Source organism: Patiria miniata, unplaced genomic scaffold (assembly GCF_015706575.1).
Source record: "Patiria miniata isolate m_02_andy unplaced genomic scaffold, ASM1570657v1 HiC_scaffold_24, whole genome shotgun sequence".
NCBI classification, from domain to species: domain Eukaryota; kingdom Metazoa; phylum Echinodermata; class Asteroidea; order Valvatida; family Asterinidae; genus Patiria; species Patiria miniata.
The window spans coordinates 3,044,326-3,069,875 of NW_024037063.1; the positions used below are offsets into that span (position 1 = coordinate 3,044,326).

Below are 25,550 nucleotides of genomic sequence, written 5' to 3' on the forward strand. Positions count from 1 at the left end.
GCGTCTCGTGCGTTGACCAAGATGGCACAAAGATACTCAATTAAGCGCTTACAAATGTATGTAGCATTTCAACAATAAATAAATTCTACTTGCTTCACAAAATGACTTTGACATTATTGTTTTATTTTATTTTTTACATCTTCATATTTGGCATTCTGCAGTGTGCAATGATAACACACGATCAGGCCTATAGTCACTTAAATTGTCTTCGGAATAAAACAATAATGGGGGCATGGACGGAAATTTGGAAATTATATCAATCCGATACAATGAAATTTGTAAAACTTCCCTAAAAGTATTAAGAAGAAAAGAACTAAACGAAATCGTACTAAATGGATTTTGTTTCAATTTTTGCATAAATATCCCGACCCCACATTTTAAAACGTGAGTCATTTTTGGTACAATTTGCATCTCGATTCTTCAGCCAGCTTTTAAACCTTTGCCAACACACCCCTGCATTATAGCCAAAATTATATCCTTGATTAAATTGTGTCACGTGACTGGACGGTAATGAGCGAAAACACTAAGTTCCGCATTTAGCTCATTTCAAATCTGCACATGCAAGTTACCAAAAAGGAAACAAGCAAACGAGCAGAAACACACAGACAAACAAGCAACTGAACAATAAAGCAAATTTACAGTGTTTAGGGAGACTGCTGAGATAATGGAACTTCAGATCAACGAATTGAAACGATTCTTTCTTTTTTTTTTCAAAGTAAAGACGAGTCCAGGCACGTGATCACTGTTCACCCACGAGGCCCCCTTCAATGGCGAACTGTTGTGCAAGCTATTGTGCAAAGTTACTGCCTCGTGAACAATAGCTAGCACAGTGCTTTCGCCATTGAAGGAGACATTCGTTATGTGTGATAGCGTTCCGGTATTCATCTGCAGGAGGTATGAAGTATTTACACCTCACCTCAACCCCACCCACCCTGCACCCACCCTGCACCCACCCCGCACCCACCCCGCACACACCCTGCACCCCGCACCCACCCTGCACCCACCCTCCCTCTCAAATACACGGTTACACCGCCATCGTCACTTCAAATCCACATCACCCTTATCTACGTTCAGCTCTTCTTGTTCGAGTAGGCGATGATGTCGAAATCGTGTGGCTCCTTTGTTTCCTCACTTTCTGGAGAAATTGCTGAGAGGACATTGAAGTAATTTTGCTGCCCTCTGACAGGCGATCAAACACCGAGGAGGATCTTTCCCGCGCTTTTGCGTTCTGATTGTCATGGTACCAGGCGTTGGTTGGTATCCTGGGCTTTCCCTTCCTGTCGTCTGACTCTTTGCTCTCCGAGTCTGCTCTTATGGAGGCCTTCTTGAGCCTGCTGATTTCTCGGCTCATCCTCTGGTCGATAAACCTCTCTTGCTTGTCCTTCTTGGTCGCCATGGAAACGCTCGGGTGGTCGGGCAACTCATCAGGAAGTGAGACGCGCCGCGTGCGAACTTTCTGCTTCGCTCGAACCGCCTCTGGAACTGCCTCTTTTCGTCTGGTAGCCGGTGGAGATTTCGGTGGCTCCTCACTGCTGGTCTGGTCCGCGACCCCCTCGTCATCAGACGGAGCATCATCTGCTGAGATAGTGAACTTCCCAAGATCGCTCACGAGGCACTTCTGGTCCCGCGAGATGGCGCACTTCTCTAGATGCGTCCTCCTGATGCATTTCTGCTGCTCTTTGTCAAGTCGTTTCAGCTCCTTATCCAGATGATCTTGTTGCATGGAGTTCTTCCGATGCAGCCTGAGGGATGTCTCTTTGTCTCGGTTGGTGACGATGCCACGGTCCCGCACGAGGGGATCAGAGCTGTTCATGATCGTGACTGCGATCCAGACTCCGCAAAAAAAAATCAAAAAAAAAAATCAGCAAATCAAAATTTGAGCATCAAGACTCGGTCTTTGGTGAAGCTGAATCTTTGATCATTGACGATGGTTGAAGGCAGGAAATTGGAGGCCAGGTAACAGCAGTCCAATAATTTGAGCAACACGTACGTACGGCTATTCCTTGACACCTGTCGGTGATGGTTATACATTCATTCACAGCTCGCTGCATATACCATAGGTCGTGCGTTACCATTTACAGTGCACATTCACTAAAAGTAGTCCGTACATCTGTGTGAAATAGAAAGTCCAAAAGGTTCCAAATTCCTGTTTGATGTGGTCGCTACAAAAAAAGTTGTTTTCTTTGAACTAGTTGTGCTGCAATTAAGTTTGCGAACCGCCACTCGACGTTGTACTTTGCAAAGCTTCAAAAATGGCGAGAGCCTGGCACATACAGCTTATATCCAAGCTGCAAAAAAAATCGACTGTTTATCACTTTGACTGGATCTAAAAGCGAACCTGCCCTAATAGTCATGACGTTCTTTCACACTTGACACGGTTGGTAAAATTGGTACAATATGAAGGCTATATAGCTGCTTTATTCCTGGTTGATTTTTGGGGAGTTTTCCTGTACGGGGTCAATGCGCTATAAATGCACTCTGGTGTAACACACGAACGAAGCTGGGGTATTGAGGCAGGGGGTAACTCCATGTTTGTACAATCAACATCTCCCTCATTCAGAACTACTCCATAAAGATTCGTCTTCGTAAAGATTCGTCGTAATAAAAACGACCGTTTTGATAAGAACTTGACAAGAACAAACTCACCGAAAGACGTTATTGGTTCCAAAGTTCGACATGTCAAACCATTTTGGTGCCGCTTAAGAGATCTATCACAGAAAAAGAAGAAACAAATTGGTCTACGCTTAACCCACATTTCTTTCAAATCTTGAAGGCTGTTCACTCATTCATACCCTTCGTTCGGAAATAACGTAAAGTATTTTTACAGTACATGTTGGAGGTCAAAGGTCACAAGCGTGGTGGGAAGCCAATGGCTTCCATGGCAACAGTGACACGAATATGATTGATGCTGACCTCGTTGCAATTATGCTCTGTGAACTTTTGAAGTCTGATGGCAAAGTGCGCATGCCCGGTTGGCATGCGGGCACGGAAAACACGTAGGCGCCATATTATGCTATTATAGCTCCATGAATAAACGGATTATGAATCGAAAACGGTTCAGTTTTGTAATAAAAAGAGCCGGTCGAGGTTCATTTGGCAGGCAGAAAAGTGGGTCGGACAGTATCAACAAGTATCGGAGGAATAATAGCTATCGCCTTGGGGCATCGAAACAATTCCATTGAACTCATGGTATTTGCCGCAATATTGTCCCCCGTTTGCCAGCCTGCACTTTACGGGACATTTAGCATTTGTTGAAAACAAAATTGAATCACAGATAGTTCGTGTATTCGCAAGCATGCATTGGGTGGATCTTTTAGAACGCTTGCTGTGCCATGATATACTTTTAAAAGGTGGTTGTTCGTCCATACTTTTGGTTGACAACCTGAAGTTTGATGGCTTAATTATCTTTCTCACCAGAGTACTAAGTCGGCAGCTTGAAAATCTTCAAGTTGAGGGCGGGATGCAGGAAGAAGCTTTAATTGATGTTTCGTGCTGAAGAAAGTGGAAACGAACCTGCTGTCTGTGCTCTCGGTAAAATTGCTCAGATCTTTTTCCTTCGATGAAAAAATTCAGCCTGCAAGGTTTTCTCGCCTATGATTTAGAGTGACTGACTTAATGCTACGGTCAGTACCTCTAATCACTCATTAGAACCAGTTGTTGACACTAGATGTACTCAAGATGCTACTGCATACCTCGAGCGTGTTCGCTTCGCCTAGTTACAAAGAGCTCTTCAAAATGAAAAGAGTTTGCTTTTTGAAGAGGGGGAGAGCCGAAGGCACACACAGCAAATTGAACCGATACGAAGACGGGAATTGTAACTATCAGGGGTATCAATCACTATAAACATTATAGCAACATTTAATTCTAAAGAGGTTACTTTAACTTTCTAACCAGAAGTTTTTGATGTCGTTGAATGAAATAAAAGCCGATTTAAGTAGATGTTTGAGAGGCGTATCAAGGGTTAGTTCCGGGAAAGGAAGGGATGTGTTTTTTTCTGAATAAAAAGCTGCCCCATTTTTTTGGGATGTGATGCTGCACTTTATTTTGACCACAAAGGAACCCCCCCCCCCAAAAAAAAAGGGGGGCTAAAATTTTAACAAGGATTGTGCATGCATGCCGGAAATAACACCTCACCTAAAACTGCCTTTCCCGAAAACTGAAATCGTCATTGTATTGTGCAACGTACGTACGACCCTTGAAGTGGTGCTACTTCATGTTCTTGTGCAAACTTGTTTCTGATTTGTAAATCGTGTCAATCCAAAACGAAAGCCCTTTTGCACTTTAACATTTCAGCTCTAAAAACAACCCATTCATAACAAGCGCATAGCAAACAAAGTTCTTCATAATGATGCAAAGAATCGTTGCATTCTGGAGGTAAGTATTGGGAACCAAGCTTATGCAAACACTTTCAACGATCGACGTAGAATAAGCTCCTGTCTGAGCATGCAGTCTTTTGGATTAGGGCCTGTCCCTTATATTCGTCTATGACAACACCATGAAGACCCTCAAGGAAACCAAATAGCTCGTATTCTAGCTCACGGATATCACTCATACACCGCCCTCCGCTTGTCACGAGAAGTACGCCCTCTACATCCAGCTGTACAACATGCAAACTAACGGTACTTCTACGCGACATGAAGAGAAAAGGAAAACAGCAAAAACCAAAAATAGAAACAAAACTTATTTTTCTTTTCGGACAGCAAAAAAAAGGGAACAATTTAAGCGATGCAAACATTTAGGCTCATTTTCCTGTTTGGAGATGAAGAAGCAAGAAGAGAAACAAAACTCAAATTTCCTTTTTGGACAGCAAAAAGCAAAAAGAAAAAGGAGAAACAAAAGTCGTTTTCCTTTTTGAACACCAAGAAACATGCAGAAACAAACCCATTTCCTTTTTTTTTTCACAAATAAAGCAAAACGAAAAACGAGGTGCATGATGATGGGATGGGAAGATAAAGAGCGGACCGTCCTTAGTCACCGTTGAGGGGGTACTTTGTTCATCCGTGAAGCTTCATTTGACCTTTAACACTATGCACACATGAACATCGCGAAAGCCAAACAAAACTCGGTGCGTATTCATAACATTATCTGCTCCTTTATTATTTTTTATCAAGATTGTGTACTTGCTGGTCGATCTTTTGTGCATCAGGCAAGTTTAAATACCATTAGTACTCGGGCTCATTTTCAATTAACCGATTTAAAATGTGTTCAAACGCTGCGTATAACGATATTATTTATAATCTTAGCGAACAACGGAACATTGTTCTCAAATCACTTCAGTTTCACTCAGTTTCACAAATTCTTGTTTTGGAGAAAACAAATTCAGCTCTTGGACAAAAGGTTGCAACCTGACGCCACTTTTTTCCTCATATGTCATCTCAATGAAGGTCAGTCATTGCAAAAATGATGATAAGACATGTATCTGGGACTGAGATTGAGAAACATTTCCAATTTTGTTACGAAATAGGTCTGCTTAAAAAAATTCTCGCCTCCATAGACTTTATACACATCCATGACAACCGCTGAAGTGGCGTCAGGTTGCGACTTTTTTTTCCAGTGTAGCCCTCATGATGCTTTTGCGGTCTTTTTTTATGCAGATGTTATACATCTAAGCATTACTACTAATAAAATAGTCTCCTTCAAGACATCATCTCATGGAGAAACCTGAAGAGCCATCGTGCAAGAAGCGATTGAGGCAGACTAGTCTGGAGGATTGCTTCAGTTTTGGTGTCAAACGCCAGAAGAGTATACAGGAACAAGGTACGAAAAACAAACAGACAATGTTCACGTCTTCAACAACAAGTATGATGAGACTGAATGTGTTAATCACTCAAGTTAATTTTCTTAAATGTCAGTTGAAGCATCTATCTTGGAGGACATAGAAAGAGGCAGCATGAGCACCCATCCTCCAGGAGAATCGATAGAACAGAGAAAGAGACGAGAGAAAGTGGCCGAAGCTGCCGAGAGAAGGAGGTAAGTTGGCTCAGGAACTGTGAACATTAACTGACAGAGTTGGCTATGATCATGAATGTTACCTTGGACATTTTTGTTTACCTGATGAATATGCTCTGCCTTTTGGAAATTTGCAAAAAGAGTAAGAAAATATATCAGATTTGAAAAAGATGGCAACAAAACAAAAACTGAGAAGTTTCACTTTTTGGCTCATAACATATTTTCTTCTTGAATTTTCAGGGAATCTCAGTCTCCATATTCCACTCCTCCCCATGACAACCCATCATCACCTGAAGGTGAAGTCCCAACCATCACATCAACAGACAAATCCTTGAAGAACACAGCCAGCAAGGATGCAACCAATAAACCATCAACAAGTGCAGCAGGAAACAGCAGTAGGGACATGAAGACCGCAGGAAACGGCAGCAGGGACGTTGAGTCTGTATTTGCATACCTTGAAGAGGACGGGGATGTATCTGGAGAAGCATCCACGAGCACGAGTCGCTCATACCCATCCAACAGAACTCGAAGCAGGATTGGGGAGTCGTCCCCATCAACGTCCAGTAAACGAGACGATCCTGAAACCTCATCTTCTCGCAGGACAAATCTTGCAGCTGATGCGTTGGGCGATGCAGAGGATGAGGAAGCAGTTGCTATGGGAGACGTCTCACCGACGCAGGAGTACGATGCATCATTGCCGTTGTTTTCTGAGTGAGTATTTTCTGAGTGTCTGGAAACTTCAGAGAAGCACAGTATACATCCTAAGCACATCTTATGTTCTAGTTTGAGGTCTTTAACCATCCTAGAAAGCTATACTAGTGCCCTCTGTTGAGCGCTGTGGTCCAATGGTTACAGTGTTTCGACTCATGTGCAATGGTATGTGTGTCCAAACCATGAAGGGGGACTCGTTGCTTGTGTTCTTGGGCAAGACGCTTTATCACATTTGCCTCTCTCCACCCATGAGCATAAATGGGTACCTGCGAAGGTAGAGACCAGATTGCACTGATGATATAAATAACCTCTTTTCCTATTTTCAGTTCGGAGCCTCAGTCCTCACAGGACGATGAGGTTACGATCAACAAGGACGTCACTAGGATCGAGTGGCGAGGAGTGGATCCGTCAGAGTTGAATCGAGCCCCTGCTTGCTGTCGACCGCTGCCTCAACTCCAGCCCAGCCATGAGCATACTGTTCTCTTCAGGGTAAGGATACCCAGGGGAGGGGAAGGCGGGGAGGGGAGGGGGCCATTACACATACCAAATTTTCAGTATCAGATGATTTTGAGACCAAAATTTTAGCCGGAAGACTGTCTGTGCGTCTGTTGGATGCCCAGTAGGCTTTTTTGTGCACCTATTAATTTTTTATCATTCTGCAGCCCCATGTAAGGTCTGGCACCCCGCCTCGTCCTTATCCAGACGCATACCGTGACACATGGGATGCAAACCATGTCCGCATGCCATGCTCCGAGGAAAATCTCTACCCAGTTGATGACAAAGTGAGTATTTTTTTTAATAAAACCTTTTTTTTGCTCTGTCATTATACATGTGAATGTGTCATCCTTACTGATAATTTTCAGGCAAATTTAAAAATTGTTTACCCACATTTCTGCTTTTGACAGAACGGACAGAAGAAGGTTCAGAGCAGATGGGAGCTGATTGAATCAACGCTTCAGAATCCTATCAAGAATTCCTGGGATTTGGAAGTAAGTTTTTTTTTAAAAGATTCCAGTTAACAAATTCAAAAATTCTGCCAAATCTTCTAACATCCAACATCTATTTCTTGCCTAATCCCTTCCTTATCTTATCTCATCTTAATCCTTTTAATATATATTTAAAAAATGTGATATCTTAAGTTTTGTATGAATGGTACTTAAAAAACAAAAAAAGCAAACCCCCTTACCTATTCTCAATGAGGTTATCTCTTCTTAATCCCTTAATCTGTTTAATCCCTTCTTCATCAATCCTGTCTTTCATCCTCTGTCATTTCCATATTTTGTGTCTTGTGTTTTTACGAGAATGATAAAGGAAATAAAAATTCCCTAACACCATCTTCATACCCTAATCTCTTCTTTATCTCTTAAATCAATCTTAATCCCTTCTTAAACCCCATAATATGTTCTTAATCTTCCCAATTCTGTGTTGCTTTCCTAATCCCCTTTCATCCTCCCAGGAAGCCATCCTGACCTACAACGCCCGCTACTGCAGCAAGTGGAACTTTGCCGGCTTGCATCATTTCTTCACGGAGGAGATCGATCGCAAGGAGTCCAGACACTTCTTTGATCAGCTCCTCCCCAAGATGGTTCAGATGGCCTTAATGCTGCCCAAGGTTTGCACTCAGGTAAGGTATAACAAAGCTTTGGACAAAATATGAAGGAAGAATAAAAAAAGTCATATTTTCCTTCACAATTGAAGTAAAATATTCTTACAGTTTTTGAAGGGAATTATGCAAATTATGCTGGTAACCCTCCTGTATCCTCAAAAATGCTCTTCCATGCAGGAGACCGACGGCATCTTTTTTTGACTATTGACTTTCAAGAGGCATTTAAAGTAATGGTTGTTGAGTTGCACTTCACTCAATCCTGCAAAATTCTCAAAAACCTGGTTAATTTGGAAGGAGCTTGGAGGGTTGGGCTTACTTTTTGACAAGACAAGATGTTTTTCTGTGTTGTGTAACTAGAGGCAAAGTGCAGATTAGAGCCTTATAGATGAAGACGTTGGACATTTGTATTTGTAGAGGAACAGTAAAATTTAATTGTTAAACAGTTGGAACTACAAAGTTGAAATGCTAAAAGCTGTCATTTCCGTTTAGATTAGAAAATATCTGAACATTTGGAATATTTCTTTTTTTCTAGGCCATTCCTCTTTTGAGGAGGCAAGAGTCGCACACCATCACCCTGACCCAACTCCAGATTGCCTGCCTGCTAGCCAATGCCTTCTTCTGTACCTTCCCGCGCCGGAATGCTCAACAGAAGAAATCGGAATACTCGCGCTTCCCGGACATCAACTTCAACAGGTGAATACATTATCTGGTGGAAGTGGTGGGGATGTCTGAATTGGGAATAAACCGATCCATTTGGCTCTACTCACTGCGCACTGGCGGGGCAGCAACACATGCGCCTCTCCTAAGCCACACTGCATGTTTGAGCTGTACGCATCATGTGCGTATGCACGCACGTCAGACGTTTGTTGACTCGTATCAGACATTAATTTATCATGGCTGCAATTGGTCAAAATTCCTGGCAGGGCTTTTTGGATCGGTGTATTTAGGTATCCGCTTCGGTTTATCTTATGGGCACACACTGTGAATAGAAATTTTTACAGAAGCATTTACAGTCCTGAATCCTCCAATTTAATACAATATTTCACACCCCCTAGGGAGTTAGGGTTGCAACTAGCCATCTTGAGTTCTTTCTTGCACATATTTTATTAACTGACCTTCCCCACTTTTTGTTTCCAAAATTCCAGGTTGTTTGAAGGATCAACCAAGAAGTCCAGTACCAACGTCAGAAAGGCAGAGAAGATGCGATGCATCATCAACTACTTCCGAAGGGTGGCGTTGAAAGGTATGCAGATCCAACTGACCAAGAATAAATCCCAATAAATTGACTTACCAAAAGGATAGGTCGCAAAAGGCTTCTAAGTTATAAACCATTACCGTTGATTGCAGACAAGCTATGCAAATTTCACAGCTCTCGTCTACTGAAGTTTTTTGCGCATCCAAACATTTAATACAAATCCAGCTTTTTGAAATTCTTTTGAAGTTAGCTTATAAATCGTTCTTGGACTGTACTGAGTAATACATTACTTTAGAACTATGTAAAGGCAAAACTCAATATACCAAAAAATTTCTTTGACGTAAAGTTACACCTGAAGTCGTTTGTTTTGAGTATTAGTATAGAGTCTCATCATTAATGTACTCTGCATTGTGTAAATTTCAAGTCCTTTTTTATTTCCTCTTCTGTTCAAAGCCCCATCAGGTACCGTGTCTTTCACTAGGAGAGCGGTCACTGCTCTGCCAAGTTGGGACAAGAGTAACAAGACACTCACCAAATTCCATGGCAACGTGTATGGCACCATTGAAGATCAGGGAGAAGGAATGTTACAGGTGAAGAAAAAAATCAAAACCGTTTTTAAAGAAATTTTGCCTACCAGGGAAAGGGTTCGGTGCCCATAAAATGGAAGGTAATTGTTTTTTTAATTTAATTGTAAAATGAATGAGCATTTTTAGATTTACCTATGTCATTTGTTAGTAAAATTAGAATCTGGTACGCTTGCTTGTACGTGTGTTTGGCACATTTTGTTTTGCGTTTTCTGACAAAGTAAGAAAACTCCCACAGAATGCTTGTAATCATCGGACTCTCTTAACAGTGTATTTTGTCTGCTGTGAAGATTTTAGTATGGTACCACTAACAATCTAACCTGTGATTGCTACCTTTGCAGTTCAGAAGTTAGGTACTGGGAACGTGCTATTAGCCATTAGCTAGATCAATTTGGATAATGTCTATTATACTGTATGAATAGTCATGAGCAAAATAAACTGCTGTCATTGGTGAATGTTCCAGCAAGGCAGAAGTTGCTACATCCTGAATGCGCGATGTGCATAATAGCTCAGGCTTGTCGGAAAAACCAAGTTTGACAAGAAATAATTGCTTGAATTCTTGTCTCTCTGTTTGTCCTGCAGTTGGACTTTGCCAACATGTACATCGGCGGTGGGGTCTTGGGCCACGGTCTGGTGCAGGAGGAGATCAGGTTCATGATCTGCCCAGAGCTGATTGTATCCAGACTCTTCACTGAAGTACTAGATGCTAATGAATGCCTCCTGATGAAAGGTGGGTCATTGTTATGTACTCCATGCACAAGAAACCCTTCAGCAGTTACTAACCCTAACCCTGCTGAATCCAACAGGATCCATTTATATCATATACCCGATGGAGCCTGTTGGATTGAGCAGTAAACCCCTTGTGTACATTCCTAATGCAAAATATTGGATTCAGCAGGCAACTGAACCGCATGATAATGCCAAGTTGGACTATGTTGGATTCAGCAGACAACTGCAAATAAGGCACAGTTGATTGAGCAGGAAACTCTGGTTGGACTCTGTTGGATTTAGCAGGGTAGTCCTGAGGAACTACTAGGGGGTTAGGGCTAAGGGAGTGTTGGGGGAGGGGACATTCGCACCAAGGGTTTGTACAAGTTCAGGAGGCATTCTGATCCCCGTTTGTTATTTGCCAGGTTCGCTTGCAGGATTGCTAATGTTGCTACAGGCGTGCAACTTTTCCTTGGATCCGCTGATTTCCTCTTTTTTGCTTCTCATGAATGTCATTACAAACTGAAAAACACTGTACAAAGTCTTTGTGTGTTTTGGAATTTCCTTGTTTTTTCTAAATTCCCAGTTGCATGCCTGTTGCTAGCATCCTGAGTTTGGGCTTGGTTCCTGGCTACATGGCATAGGCCCTTTACAGGTTTATGGCCTCTGACAAGCGCCCCTTGAACAAAGATATTGACAAAATGGGGAACCCCCTACATAGGGCTGGATAGCTCAGTTGGAAGAGCACTGGAGGTTGCAGGTTCAAACCCCGCTCCAGTCAATTTCTTTGTTCAACTTTAACCAATTAAAAAAATATCACGTTCAGATTTCAGGTCAAACAACAGGAAGGTACATGTATCATCTCTTTTCTTTTGACATTCATGATTTGTTCTATTCTTACATATTTGATATTTTATTGATTTGATATCCTGATTATGCAGGTGCGGAGAGGTTTAGTGACTACACAGGCTACGCAAGTACATTCCGCTGGAACGGTGATTATAAAGACGTGATCCCAAGGTAAATATTTTGATATGATGGACCCTCTGCATGAGCTGGTTTTAAATTTCTACCTCTGTTGCCATGGCACTTCTCTCTTTTGAAAGCAATTATGTCAGTCTTGTATTTTAATTTCTTTTCACAGGGATGCGTGGGGACGTAAAGAAACTGAAATACTGGCCATTGATGCGCTTGTCTTCAGACGCTTAGAAGATCAATTCAAACCGCAATCCCTCAAGAGAGAACTTAACAAGGTAAACTTGTCTCCTTCATTAAAAAAATTTCATCAATCATTTTTAAAAATCTTTCTCGCAGAGTTAGCTTAGCTGCAGGTATATTTGTCAAGACGTTGAATTACATGTACACAGCTGTTTTTTGTTTTGAATTGGATTTCTGATCTCTATGCTCAGGCGTTTTGCGGTTTCTATGGTGACGGTACACCAGCTGTAAATCTTCCGGCTGTTGCCACGGGAAACTGGGGTTGTGGGGCATTCGGCGGCGATGCAAGATTGAAAGGTTGGTCTCGAGTAAACGGTATTTGTCCTCACTTCTTAAATTATTCTCGTTCATCACATGAACTGTAATTGTGATTGTAATGGGGGCACACGCGGATAGAAACTGTGATGTTGACAAATGTTCCATTGAACGTAAATCTGAGAGCAAAAAGACGGAGTTTGAAATCTACGCGTCTTCGAGATACCGTGCGTGGGTACACAGCAGTCATGATTTTGTGGCTTACTGTGGTAAATTCTCACCAGATTCATTGCACCTGGACTTCAGGCACTCGGTGTATGGTCTCCAAGTTGCATGATTGGGAAACCATACCATGTTCGGTAAACATAAACAAACAAATAAACCTTTTTGTTTATGTTGGTTTTAGGTCTGTTGCAGATGATGGTAGCGGCGGAGTGTCAACGAGATCTGGCCTATTTCACCTTTGGAGACCAGCGGCTCTGCTACGAGCTGCACAAGATGAATGAATTCCTAGTATCACAAGGAGTCAGTGTTGGTGAGTACTTGAACAAAGGCAAAACAAAAAAAATCAGTTTAATAACTAAATGATTTCAAAAATGAAAAGTGTTGTAAATCATGTAAACACTATCTTTTTAATGAAAACTTGACCGACCATTTAATTTGAGATTCCTGAATCATTTTTACAGAATGAACTAGATATTTCTATGATCACTCATACATATTTTTGCAACATGCTTTATTTAAAATTATAATGATTGTTTATGATGTGCAAAAGGCTGGATGTTGTTTTGCTCCCATTTCATTTAAATATACAGATCTGTAATTAAACAGATATGGAACAGGAAGTCACATCCTTAGTTGGATGAAATTATTAATGTTATAAGATGGAATTTTTTTTTTTTTTTTGCGTCGGGGTGATATAAATCAAATTAGGTTTTGCCCTTCACCGACGTTTTTTTTTAAACACTGTATACTCAGTGTGTTACCTCCCGAGTGAAAGTTGGAGAAAAAAAAATCACTCGGGTGGGACTCGAACCCACGACCTCCTGCTTTCTAGTACAGATGTCTTACCACTCGACCACCGAGCTAACGGGATCAGTTGGCCAGCTGCTATTTACATCAGATTCGAACCGGCCAACTGATTCCGTTAGCTCGGTGGTCGAGTGGTAAGACATCTGTACTAGAAAGCAGGAGGTCGTGGGTTCGAGTCCCACCCGAGTGATTTTTTCCAACTTTCACTCGGGAGGTAACACACTGAGTATACAGTGTTTAAAAAACGTCGGTGAAGGGCAAAACCTAATTTGATTTATTAATGTTGTTAACTTTGTTTGACAGGTGATTTGTGGCTGGTCCTACAGCGCTACCGTGAAGAAGTCCTCCAACGCAAAGCCAAGAAAAGCTTCACCAACCTCTACACTTACATCTACCAGGTGTACAATGACTTCGAGTCATCGACAGATGAGGAAGAGGAGGAGGGGGCGGGGCTTACGGGGAGGGAGGCAGATGATGATGACGCTAGCCTGAGTCCCGACTACAAGGTAGATACTCCATAGATTGGCTATAGGGCCGATAATAATGTATATTTGCAATAAGCTATATTTAAAGCCTAGTTTTCATAGCAATGTGAGAGATGGCGAGTGTTGGACGTGAGAGCCAAACTGCAGTGCAGATCTTTGGAAGTTTTCATCTGGAGATCTTGCCGACAACCCGGACTCGCATTACTGAACCAGTTTTTCACTTTTACTAACTTGCTGCGTCGAGTCACAAGAGAAAACCCATCAAAATACACATGACCGGCTCCACAAAAAAGGCTATTATGTCACAAAAAGTGAAATTGAGTTTTATACATGGTTGGAAAGCCCACAACGTTAGCTTGGTAAATAATAGAGCTCCATAGCCCCTCCCGTTCTGGAGATATGACATATATAAAACTTCCTTGGAGTTCAAATTACACGACTGAGAAAACAGGCTTTGAAATAGTTAGCTTTGTTGTAGAACAACAGAATGATGCACACAAAATGCTTGTTTTTTTCCAACTTTGTTCATCAAAATCAACATTTATGTGGAAGAAATCTGAAACTGTAGGTATTAAAGATGTCATTCATGACAAAAAAATAAAGTCACATTTTGACAAAAATTTAACCCTCTCAATGTTTAACGGACCATTACACAATAATGTACAGTGCGACTTAATACCTTTTTTGTGTGGAGCCGGACACACATGTACATCTTTAGGTTGGTAGTGTAAAGACACACAAGACCCATTTTGTTATGAAAGAAAATATTCGGCCAATGTGATGGCAGAGAGTACAATTTATTGCTGAAAACTTTTATTTCAAACGTTCTCCCACGCACTTTATACATGCCCAATCAGATATATATAAAGACTGTTATAAAATTAGACACAATTTTTATTAAGATGCAAACATTTTTTTAAATTGATGTGATTGAGGCAAGAACTTGTCAAGCTAATTATGTTAAAGTGTAAATTATTTCTTGCATCTTTGGCAGTGTTATGAGCCTTTACCCTTCACTTGTCATGAAAATGACTATTTGATACCGATATAATTTATGAAATATCTGTAAATTTGATTTATTTAAATGCAATATTTTATATTGTATTAGTGCTTCGGGAAAATTGCCAAAATTGAAGATCTTAATAAAAGATTGAAATTATAATTCACAAAATTTTGTACCATTTATTGCAAAGGACCCAAACATTTTTTGTTTTAGGTTGAAAATATACTAGCACGAAGAGCTTGCAATCTTAAATAATTTCAGTAGAACAAAAGTATTTCAACTAGACTAGTGCCAAAAATAAGAAAATACATTGAATTTCGAATTCAGTTTGACTGCATTTCAGTTGAGTGAAAGTTTTTGTTTTCACAAAATATTTTCGGAAATCGTGGTAAATAAAACAAATCCGATTACCTGCACTAGGTCAAATAAGGGATCAGTAATATGTAAAACCCCACGCCAAGACACTGTTTTAGTTGAAGCAAAAAACCGAGATTAACACAAATTGCATAATATCATTCTTTATAAGTCTACAATCCATAACCTTCCCAACCTGAGTCAACAACCGTTAACTTTCACCACCTTGAAACAACCGTTGAGCATGCTCCACAACGATTGTCGTCATCTCCTTATGGTAATGTCGTCCCTCCTCCATCATGTCCAGCACCAAGGGGGCGTGGCCTCCTCCCTGTATGATCGCCATGGCAACGGAGACTCCATGGTGAGACAAAGCAGCAGCAAACTTCTCCGAGGCAGATAGGGGGACAGTGCCATCCTCAGTGCCATGGACGAGGACAAACGGTGGCAGCCTAGAACGGGTGACCAAATAGATGAATTTCAAGTTATAAAAGCTTAACCCTTAAACCGATGAAAGTACAGTATTCTAGACACTAACAAACTCACTTTGCAATCTGCTGCGTGTCCAGGTCCTTAAGCACCAACGTCGGTGAGTACTTGTCAAAATTGTCCCGGCCTTCCATGACCCTCCACATGCCGGATAAATCTTCCACGCCGCGCCAGGATTCGAACCCGTAGTGATCCCTGATGTCAAAGACACCACTGATGGCGATAACACCACGGATGGAAGACAGAACACTTGATGCTTCCAAAGCAGATTCATTGGCCTTGGAATTGATTGCCTGAAAAGACATTGAAGGAAGAAAATTCAACTTGATTTATCAGTGTGTCTTGGTGGTCTCGACACAGTCTTCTTGTAGAAATACTTTTGACAGATCAAACGAGTACATTACAATTCTGGTCACAAGTAAATCAATAGTCTGGCCTCAAGTAACAGCAGATAAATAATAAAAAAAACAACCTTTTTCATAGTTCATGTGAATAGCTTGTGATTTAACTTGGGACTGGAGGACTGGTGATAGAGTTATGAGGACTTATGCGAAACTTGATTACGACGCTGGGGGGAAGGGGGGGGGGGGAGAAAGGGGAACGACTTCCACTTTACCTCTGTCGCACTTCTCTGAGCCAAATTCAAAGTCACCAAGGCAGAGAGATGACCACCGGCAGAGTGTCCACACATGACAATCTGTTCTGGATCACCCCCAAGCGATGTGATCAACTCTGATGTCTTGATCCAGGCCATGGTGTCCACCAAGTCATTTAACATATCGGTCACAATACCCTGTAGGAAAACAAGAAATCATAAAGAAAGGTTATTTCTTTACTTTGGTCATCAACAACAAAAAGACTGCTGTGTTTGACAATTTCTGTTGTTTTGGTATTCATGAGTTTTTAACATACAGGCTTCTTGTTGCTTCACTGCATAATGAAAAAAATTTCATCAGTTGCTATGTGAGTGACCACAAGTGGAAGACTCATTTTTTTTTTTTATTAAACAAAAGTTTTTTATTAAACAAAAGTTTTGATAAAAAAAGATAAAAACAAAAGTTTCGAGTTAACATTGAAAAAAAAAATAATATTTTTAAATATTAAAAAAACAAAGTGTCTCACAAGTGTGTATTTGTCAAATGAGAAAATATGTTTCAATGTTAACAGATTGATATTTGATTGATGAATTAAGTGATAGATAGGTGGATTGATAAAAAATTATCAATAACTTAAATAAATTGAACTGTCCCTTCATTTGATTGACCAAACATTTTATTGTACTTTTTGTACAAGAAGAGAAGAACAGTCAGTTATCAGAAAACTGTTTTCACTGGGGGCTATGAACAAAATCAGCAGTTTGCAAAACAAAAAAATAATAATAATAAAAAATAAAATGACAAATTTTTTTTTCTCAAAAACTTGTTCACATGTGCAGTACCTTTGGGTATATACTGTAGTTAGGTACGCACACAATGGCCCCAAGTTTGTCGGCCAGAGACTGAGCAAGCAATCCATACAGGTTTTTATCACCAGCCATCCATGCACCTCCGTACACGTACACAAGGATCGGTTTGCGACGTTGTTGGGAAGGGTCCTTGTCATTGACAGAACTATCCGTGTCCGTTGGCCACCAAACGTCGAGAGTGTTTCCATTTCTTCCAAAAGGGACGTCCTGTTTTCAAAGAGGTATAATAAATTAAAGAGTTTTTGTTCCAATAAAAATCTGAGAGGCTTTATAGGAAAGAAAATTAAGTTTACAATTTTCTTTATTTCTTTTATGAAATTCGCAAAACAAATGCCAAATACCATACAAGATGATGGCCAAAAGAATTACAAATTACAAATTTAATTTAATCTTTAGATGTATAAAACATAATTAAAAGTCCTCAGGATCAAAACTTCACCGTTTCAACTGATTCCGCGTCACTGTAAAACTTCCTGATGCGGTAGTACAGGGGGAGGAAGCGCACCATTCCAACTTGCTGCATGAATACATAGTTCAGGTTCAAGACCCTGGTGGGGTGCAGTGCCCGTTGGTATTTGCCCTCCCCTGGTTGGCTAGTATTGGGCCAGCCCACTACGCAGTACAGAGCTATGACGAGGCAGTATGGTACTCCCAGACCGAGCAGGGAGGCTCGGATAACATATCGGCCGAGTTTGTCTAAGCCACCAGGATGCGGTCTCATGTCTGAAGACGTTTGCCAGGATATTCACACAAAAGTATTCTTCAAAATGTGATTACATTTTGAAGAATACTTTTGTGTAAAATTATTCATATTTTTTTAAATACATTTTCAGAAGTTTAACAAACTCTGAGTGTAAATTATTACTTTAGATTCCCTTAATGACTCCAAATCACTCAAGCAATTATTTTTACTCTTGGCTCAACAAACTTAAGTCATCAACATTATAATGACAATGTAAAATAAAAAAACATTGTATTCCACAGACTTCCAGTTATCTTTTTATTTTAGCTCACACTCACTATAGTATAAAGTATAATTAAATTATTACTGTTTAAATAATTTCGATTATTTAAAGAGTAAATATAGAGTACTACATTATTTTATGACTGCCATCTATGATATCTCAAAGCTACTTTAAAATGTGCCTTGGACCATGGAGGTAGAATTCTACCTCCATGCGCTTGGACTGAACTGCACAGTGCATTGAACCGTCCATGGCCATGACTAGCCGCGTCATTCGGTGCAGTGCGAATCTCACTGACTGTCACTAGTGATGTAGAAACCGAAATGTTTGACGCTGATAAACCAGCGCGGCTTGATAAACCAGCCAAACAAGGTTACACTGACTGCAGATGACCAGAAACCAACCCACAGTTATTTGCCTAAACTTACTGAGCAACTGGACAGTGATACTTCGGATTAAATCACCTGATCCGATGAAGGCAACGACGTTTAGCCCGCCTATATAATTTTATTTACCGGCTAATTATGTAGTCTGGCTCCCAAAACACAAACGCGCACTTGGACATAAAGATGTCAGGCAAGCAGGTGCCAGTCTATAAACACTCACAGCTGACGTTGTCGTCTGGTTCAGTAGCCGCCGCGGGTATGCCATGAAATTCGGATTATTTCATCTTTTTTGAATCACCATGTGAAGTTCAACGGGCCAAAATTTGATAGAATACTAGTTGTTATGTCGACTGGGGAGATAGGTAAGTGGTGTTACGTCGTTTTCGTTCAGTTAACCTGAAATGTTTGAAGTAGTGTTTGGTCGAAATGTGCCATGCATGCGCTGCTGCGCCGTCGTTTTGTGTGTTGATTTTCATTGCGTGTTAATCACACAACAGACGGACCGATGTCAATCAATAAAACGGTGGCCCGTTAAGTGTTGTTTGTGAAAAGGTTTTAGCGGTGTCAACCGCAGTAATAATACGGCCACTGGCTTCTGTAAAACTAAGTCCTGAATTTTTAATAGGCTCCTTTTCCATTTATTTTTAAAGTTTTAATCTTGCTTTCATTCAACTTGACTAGCATTTCCTTAAGATTGTTTTGCCCAAAGGCTGTGTGAAGATTTTGTTTTTGAGGTAGGCCCACCTTACATTTAAATATATTTTGAAGAATTGTGGAAATAGTTTTTTGAAACCTAAATGTCTGATTAGTTAGTGTTAGACACTTCATTTTTAACAATTTTAGATAGATTTACATTTTTTTAAATAAAATTATAAATAAATTGAGAGGGTATATTTTTGCACCTCGTTTTCAGACAATTTCTTAATAACTTCAACAATTTGCTGTTTGTATCAATTTCCATTAATTAAAAAAATTCTGATTATTAAATCTAGTAATTAAATAGTTGTAAGTAATTAAGTAATTGGCTGTTGGGAACAACATGTGGTATAGTGTATACACGTATTTTGATTCTGTGCGTTGCACAAGGCTGTGAAAACAAAAGATTTGTATGTCAACAGAAGTAGAACCATGGTAGAACACACTGCACATGTTTCTCATGAAAGGTTTTTCAAAACAAGGTCAGGGCTTCATTCCACGACCCATACCACCGTTGTTCTCTGCATTCATTTTTTTTTTTTTTTAAAGCCAACCATAATGGCAAAGTTAAGACGCGGCCGGATATTGTTTGTTCCATTCTGTTTCCCTTGACCTGCTATGAACCACGGTTGTCTTTAATAAGGGAATAAATGTGTGCTCCAGAGGTTTTTATCACTCTGTTTAATACCACTTAGAGTCTGGGTGCTGATAATTACCCTCGCCTCCGGCTCGGGTAATTATCAGCACCCAGACTCTAAGTGGTATTAAACAGAGTGATAAATACCGACGGAGTACATATTTATTCCCATTCATAAATACCTTTTCGGTAAAAAAAAATCATATAATTCGTTCAAAACATCCCGATTTTGTTCAACAAATTCACTTTATGCTTTTTGAAACATCCCTCCTGCAAAATAATGGAGTGTTCAGCTGGCGAGTAAGATGAAAACAACCCTTTTATGGAGATTGACGCGCGCGTATCATGTTCTACGCGATGTCGCGCAGAACGCACCTGGCGCGTTGCGTTTTGAATTTAGAACTATAAAATTCTAACTCCCTGGTGGTGTTGCGCATGCCTACGTGAGGATTGTGAACGTTCAACCAATGAAACGATAAGAGGCACTGGATTTTTAGGAGTCCACATTTTATTGTGACACTGGAAAAGTGTTTAAGACCAGCTAGCCATGTCTTTATCATCCGTTTAATACCGGCCACGTGACGGGCTCTCGACCAATAGGAATGGCTAAACTGTCTGAGGTATTTATGAATTAGTCTTTAATCATGCATGTGTCTAAATTGCTCCTTTTTTTCCTTGCACTGTGGTGCACTTTAATTTGTTATGAGCCCTTCAATTTAATCCTACTGACTCAACTAAGGTACTTTGGAAATTCCTTTTTACCCCATCATATTCTGATGTTGTTCTTACATGTTAAGTAAATTTGAAACGGAGACACTTGTATTTTATCAATTCATTCAAAATATTCTTTTCGTAGTAGATGTTATCATTTCTTACATGTGTAAGTTCTAAGCTTTCATAAAAATTGGTTTTTCATAGTTGGTGAAAATGAGTTTTAAAAGATAAGCCTTTATAGGTCTGCTAGACTACATGTATTGGCACAGAGAAAAGTCACCTGTGGCTACCGCTATACCATTAATTTAAAGGGAATATACAACATTTGCAAACATCGAAAAATAAAACTACCAGGTTTTTGCGAAATACCTTAATAGGATGTTGGTAAATGACAGTCTAAAGCATCCTGTAAAATTATGACACCTGGTATACTGTCATTTTCAAGAAAAGTGGTATTTTTGTATCAATTTCCAACGCTGATCGGCCGATCAGCGTTGGAAACAACTGGCTTTTTTTCAAATACTGGCCCCAATTGACCATTGCACTTGTTTACATTCGATTACAAACCCATGAACGGGTACGAGCCAGCTAGACTGGTTCCCTGACCTTACAATTCCCCAATGTATGTTAACTGCTCTGTTTCTTCTTATATGGAGTCAGGGAACCAGACTACAGGAAAATGATCGTTTTTCTTGGTTTTTATAGCATTTTCGAACCCAAAACCTCCAAAAAGTCAGTGTAACTATATTTGCTTTATATTTCCAACCCCCCAATTCCATCCATATCTGAAAATTACAGCAAAAGCAAATGATGTATATTCCCTTTAATTTGAGAAGTTATACATCCAAATTACATAAAAGACCAATTTGCTGAGAATTTCACAGGCAGACCCAGCTGTTGTTTGATTAATACCTCTTGATTAATTCCACAGGTTCCCTGAAATGAATTCTACCAACAGTCAGTAACAGCTACCAACCAGATGTTATCAATGTTGATGACGTCAAATAGTAAAAATGAAAGAAAGAAAAAAAGAACGAAAAATAGGGACATATTTCGTTGCCATAGCAAGGGGTTATAATTATTCTCCCTAGTATAAAAATAGAATCATTTTTAACAGATAACACTTCAAATAAAAATGGCTGTATTTAAGTCCAGATGATATTGTTAATGGAGGTTCGAAATTCCATGTTAAAATAAAATGGAAAAACCCAGCATGATTGAATCAACACCAAGAAAACCATGTGCACTTTGCATTGTCTGATTTACCCCCTAGAAAGCACTTTGTTTTGTTGACTGTGCCAGTGTGAGCTATTAAAATCATTACCTTTGATCGTCATAAATTCATTGAGCAAACTATTTTTGGTAATGCTGTGTTTTGGCATTAGGCCAAAAAAAAAAGTCTCCGGTTTCTGGTATGCGCGCGCGTCGCCGTAGCCATGCGCGTCGGCAAAATAAAAATGTTTTTTTTCAATACAAGATGATGTCTCAAAACCGCCAAACTCACTGGTTTGACTGGAATTCTGCTGCTGCACAATTTTAACGTGTTTTTAGATGGGGTTATGATCGAGAATAAGCTTTATGTGGCCTCTCTGGACTCCCATATATTTGCACTAAGTTTAGTCGGGCACCATTTGCAGTCATCAGCCGACATTTGAAGCCCAAAAAAAAAAAAAAACCAGGTAAAAAAAAAAAAAAGCCGCGTCGCCGCACCACTTTTGGGGCAAGCTCCATACCAGAAACCGGAGACTTTTTTTTTTTGGCCTTAAGGTGTTTATCCCTAACTTTCATAATTCCTGCTGCAACATGACGGAAAGTGGAAGTGTGTCATGAGTGAATGTATCAAAACATATTACTCTACTTGTTCAATCGGTGGATTGAGAGGAAATGTATACAAACATACCTGTATTATGTTAACCATTCAAAACTAAATCTGAAACTACATTAGGTGTATGTCAACATTGGATCAGAATAGTAAACGGCTCAGCTACATATAGAACCTCACTCTGTATCTTTTTGCCGTGCAAGTGTACGTTCCTTAAAAAAATGACATGATCTTAAGTCACAGGGTGAGTGAAGCAGTTCTTGGTGTTTCCCCTCAACCTCTGCAATTAAAGATTACGTCAAGAGATGTTGATGTTAAGAATGGTTTCATTAATTTCTTTGTTTGTTAATCCAAGTTTCCTCTCCTGAAATATCATTATTAAGAAGCAATCAATTGATTTTAGACACAAGCAAGTTGTTTGCTTTGAAGAAATTTATTCTTAAAATGAATTAAAATAGGCCATTGCACTCAAAGTGCATTTATTTTTTCTGAGATTTTCAGACCAGAGTCTTCAGTTAAACCTTTTTTTCTGGAAGATCATAATTTAAATTTTCGTTAAAATATTCTCCATCAGTTCAAAAAGAGAGGGGACTAATTTGAAAAGAACGTCATTTTGTAAATGTCAAAGTGAGTACTACGGCATGAAATAAAAGTCAAACGGCTACAAGTTTTAATAGGAGTCTGGAAATAATGCAGTAAACATATTGTGCACTAACATATTACATTTGCTGTGTATTGTATAAGTCTGCCTAGGGGGTTAAATAGAGCATGATATACCTGGTGTTAGGCAATTATGGACACTGTTATGAGAAGGCTGCCTCTACAGGTGTTCTGACCTTAGCTGACCCCTGTCCTTCATTCCCATGGTCTGGGAAAACAGATACCTGTTGAACTTGAGCTCTGTCAGATATGTTGAACATGCTGATAACGGAATAGCCTTCCAGCATACCTTCACAAGGTGTTGCACATTGCCGGGAACAAAACTCCAACTTGAGACAGCGTATAACAAAAATGATGAAAACTTCTGTGTTGGGACAGCTAAGACTGCAAGGTACCGGTATGTTGCATAACTTTTCACATAGATATGTCTGAGCAGTTTGTCTATTTTTCATTCATGTTTTCAACTATACTGACCTGATTACGAGAACCTTTTAATATTTTTGTTATAAACACATTTGGACGAGAGAACACAATAGAACTTTGTTGTGAAGCCATTATTCTGAGAGGCTGATCATGTAATTTGTAAAAAAAAAACTCATGTGAAATTTTGTATGGCAAATTGCAATTTTTTATGGCTAGTAGGACTGTGGAATAATGTACAATTACATATGTATTTTTCAAGATTTTATTCACTTTTTTGATGAGATCATTTAGCAAGTTATTTGGATATTGATAAAAGGAAAGCACATTTGAAGAGCCAGGTGATGAAAGGCCAAATCTTTTATAAGAAAAGGAGATAACAAAAATAAAAGTTGTAAATTAACTCCTGCCCACTTCACTGAAGCGGAATTTCCTAACCAGTGCTACTGCTTCTCTTGAAAATTGTCCTCAATAGATGCAGTAGAATGTAGCTTATGTATACCCATTATCACAGTTCTGGAATTTGCAACCACACAATTCCTTTTATCCATTTCTTAAGTTGAAAAGTATGCAAATTTGATCACATAATGACTGCTGGAACTTTTAGGGACAACAAACTGTGCAGTCATTGTGCACTGGAAGCAGCAGAGACTTCAGCAAGAGAACCTCCACAGTTCACTGGAGCATTTCATCACACCGCAATATCGCTTTTGTTACCGTTCAGGAAGACCTTCGTGGGAAAAATGGACTGTTTTGTTTCGCACACGTAGCCATTCCATTTAAGTAAATTCCGCCTGTTCCACGCCAGTTGACTTTTATTGAAGGCTTGGATTAATGAAAACAGTGTGGACTGGGGATGGCTTAAGGCAAAGAACTGACTATTTTGCAGATTTATTTGAACAGCGTTATGTAAATTTGGAAAAAAAAGTTTGTAGATAATATCGCCATTGTGTGGGGCTGTGACTTTCCAAATGGAAAGAGTGCTGATGTGTAAACCTTGAACCTTTGTGATGGAAAGAACAATCCAATATATTGTCAAGTATCCATTGTGCAAAATTCCACATCAACATGCTTTGTGTGGTGTGTACAGGATATGTGAATGTAGTACAGAATTCAATGCTATGCTGAGTTTTTATATTTTGTAAAGCAAAAGCACATGTTTGTTAAGTATTCTCCTTAATTCTTTAGAGCAAAAAGTTAAAATTGTAGCTCATTTTCCAATGCGAATTGTGGAAAATTGCTCGCTGTTAAGCAGACCAGTCTAGTTTAGCCCTCACCATGTAAAAATTGTGTGTCTGGTGTCAATACCACATAAAATGTAATGAGAAGTAACGGAACATGTAAAGTGAAGCTACATCTACACATTTGTATCTCATTTCTTTTTTGCTCACTTTTGTTTCATTTTTTTTCAGAAAACAGTCTGTACAAACTTTGTCAGCCTAAGGTCAATCGCATTTCTGTTGAACTTTTTCACATGCGCTAGGTGCTAATAAGTTCTTCTGGTGCTACACATTAAAGTCCCGATTCCTCCTTGAAAAGTAGTGTAAATCCAGATAATCTCTGCTGAAATCCCCCTAAGCCTGGAGTATTGTGATGCTCCTTTATCAGTGCATACCAGGACACACAATGGTGATGGATTGGGCAACTGACTTTTATGTATCTAGACTTAACTACACCCTGTTCAGTCCAAAGTGCCTAAAGGATGGTGTCAAGATGCAATCAGGACTCAGAGAGATCAGGTCTGTTGGCCTCTTTTTGCTTAGCGAAACCTTTTTGCGCCATGCTTGGCAAATAGACCTTAAAGGGAATATACATCATTTGCTTTTGCTGTAATTTTCAGAAATGGATGGAATTGGGGGGTTGGAAATATAAAGCAAATATAGTTACACTGACTTTTTGCTGAAAATGCTATAAAAACCAAGAAAAACGATCATTTTCCTGTAGTCTGGTCCCCTGCCTCCATATAAGAAGAAACAGAGCAGTTTACATACATTGGGGAATTGTAAGGTCAGGGAACCAGTCTAGCTGGCTCGTACCCGTTCATAGGTTTGTAATCGATTGCAAACAAGTGCAATGGTCAATTGGGGCCAGTATTTGAAAAAAAAGCCAGTTGTTTCCAACGCTGATCGGCCGATCAGCGTTGGAAATTGATACAAAAATACCACTTTTCTTGAAAATGACAGTATACCAGGTGCC

The 25,550-nt window shown here is 39.8% G+C and overlaps 3 protein-coding genes across 4 annotated transcripts; 1 reads left to right on the plus strand and 2 right to left on the minus strand.

Annotated features, from left to right (window-relative positions):
* Positions 1 to 1,007: 1,007 nt before the first annotated feature.
* LOC119731591 lies at positions 1,008 to 4,002 on the minus strand. The gene is made up of 2 exons (XM_038204785.1): positions 3,415 to 4,002; positions 1,008 to 2,708 (listed from the first exon to the last, which is right to left on the minus strand). The coding sequence occupies exon 2, from the start codon at positions 1,811 to 1,813 to the stop codon at positions 1,061 to 1,063; it is 753 nt and encodes a 250-aa protein (XP_038060713.1). The 5' UTR covers positions 1,814 to 2,708; positions 3,415 to 4,002; the 3' UTR covers positions 1,008 to 1,060.
* Positions 4,003 to 5,014: 1,012 nt separating this feature from the next.
* On the plus strand, positions 5,015 to 14,089 carry LOC119732424 (poly(ADP-ribose) glycohydrolase-like). 2 transcript variants are annotated; one of them, XM_038205929.1, is made up of 17 exons: positions 5,015 to 5,065; positions 5,595 to 5,757; positions 5,853 to 5,970; positions 6,190 to 6,660; positions 6,987 to 7,149; positions 7,323 to 7,442; positions 7,566 to 7,649; positions 8,117 to 8,284; positions 8,799 to 8,959; positions 9,412 to 9,509; positions 9,915 to 10,051; positions 10,628 to 10,775; positions 11,695 to 11,773; positions 11,898 to 12,006; positions 12,163 to 12,268; positions 12,633 to 12,761; positions 13,562 to 14,089. In XM_038205929.1, the coding sequence occupies exons 2-17, from the start codon at positions 5,652 to 5,654 to the stop codon at positions 13,777 to 13,779; spliced, it is 2,415 nt and encodes an 804-aa protein (XP_038061857.1). In that variant the 5' UTR covers positions 5,015 to 5,065; positions 5,595 to 5,651; the 3' UTR covers positions 13,780 to 14,089. The 2 variants fall into 2 exon arrangements, with proteins under 2 accessions (XP_038061857.1, XP_038061858.1); XM_038205930.1 differs by lacking the exon at positions 5,015 to 5,065 and adding an exon at positions 5,365 to 5,384.
* Positions 14,090 to 14,521: 432 nt separating this feature from the next.
* Positions 14,522 to 18,859, minus strand: LOC119731528 (probable isoprenylcysteine alpha-carbonyl methylesterase ICMEL2). Its single transcript, XM_038204702.1, has 6 exons — positions 18,448 to 18,859; positions 17,494 to 17,791; positions 17,028 to 17,261; positions 16,206 to 16,382; positions 15,647 to 15,882; positions 14,522 to 15,552 (listed from the first exon to the last, which is right to left on the minus strand). The coding sequence occupies exons 2-6, from the start codon at positions 17,773 to 17,775 to the stop codon at positions 15,312 to 15,314; spliced, it is 1,170 nt and encodes a 389-aa protein (XP_038060630.1). The 5' UTR covers positions 17,776 to 17,791; positions 18,448 to 18,859; the 3' UTR covers positions 14,522 to 15,311.
* Positions 18,860 to 25,550: the final 6,691 nt, after the last annotated feature.

Excerpts from the sequence above, each read along its gene's own strand:
- LOC119731528 (XM_038204702.1), bottom strand. The coding sequence starts at position 17,775 with ATGAGACCGCATCCTGGTGGCTTAGACAAACTCGGCCGATATGTTATC. Across the intron at positions 15,883-16,205 it reads CTCAGAGAAGTGCGACAGAG|GCAATCAATTCCAAGGCCAA; the intron begins GTAAAGTGGAAG and ends ATGTCTTTTCAG. Across the intron at positions 15,553-15,646 it reads GACACGCAGCAGATTGCAAA|GCTGCCACCGTTTGTCCTCG; the intron begins GTGAGTTTGTTA and ends CACCCGTTCTAG.
- LOC119731591 (XM_038204785.1), bottom strand. The coding sequence starts at position 1,813 with ATGAACAGCTCTGATCCCCTCGTGCGGGACCGTGGCATCGTCACCAAC.
- LOC119732424 (XM_038205929.1), top strand. The coding sequence starts at position 5,652 with ATGGAGAAACCTGAAGAGCCATCGTGCAAGAAGCGATTGAGGCAGACT. Across the intron at positions 9,510-9,914 it reads CCGAAGGGTGGCGTTGAAAG|CCCCATCAGGTACCGTGTCT; the intron begins GTATGCAGATCC and ends TTCTGTTCAAAG. Across the intron at positions 12,269-12,632 it reads CGGCGATGCAAGATTGAAAG|GTCTGTTGCAGATGATGGTA; the intron begins GTTGGTCTCGAG and ends TGTTGGTTTTAG.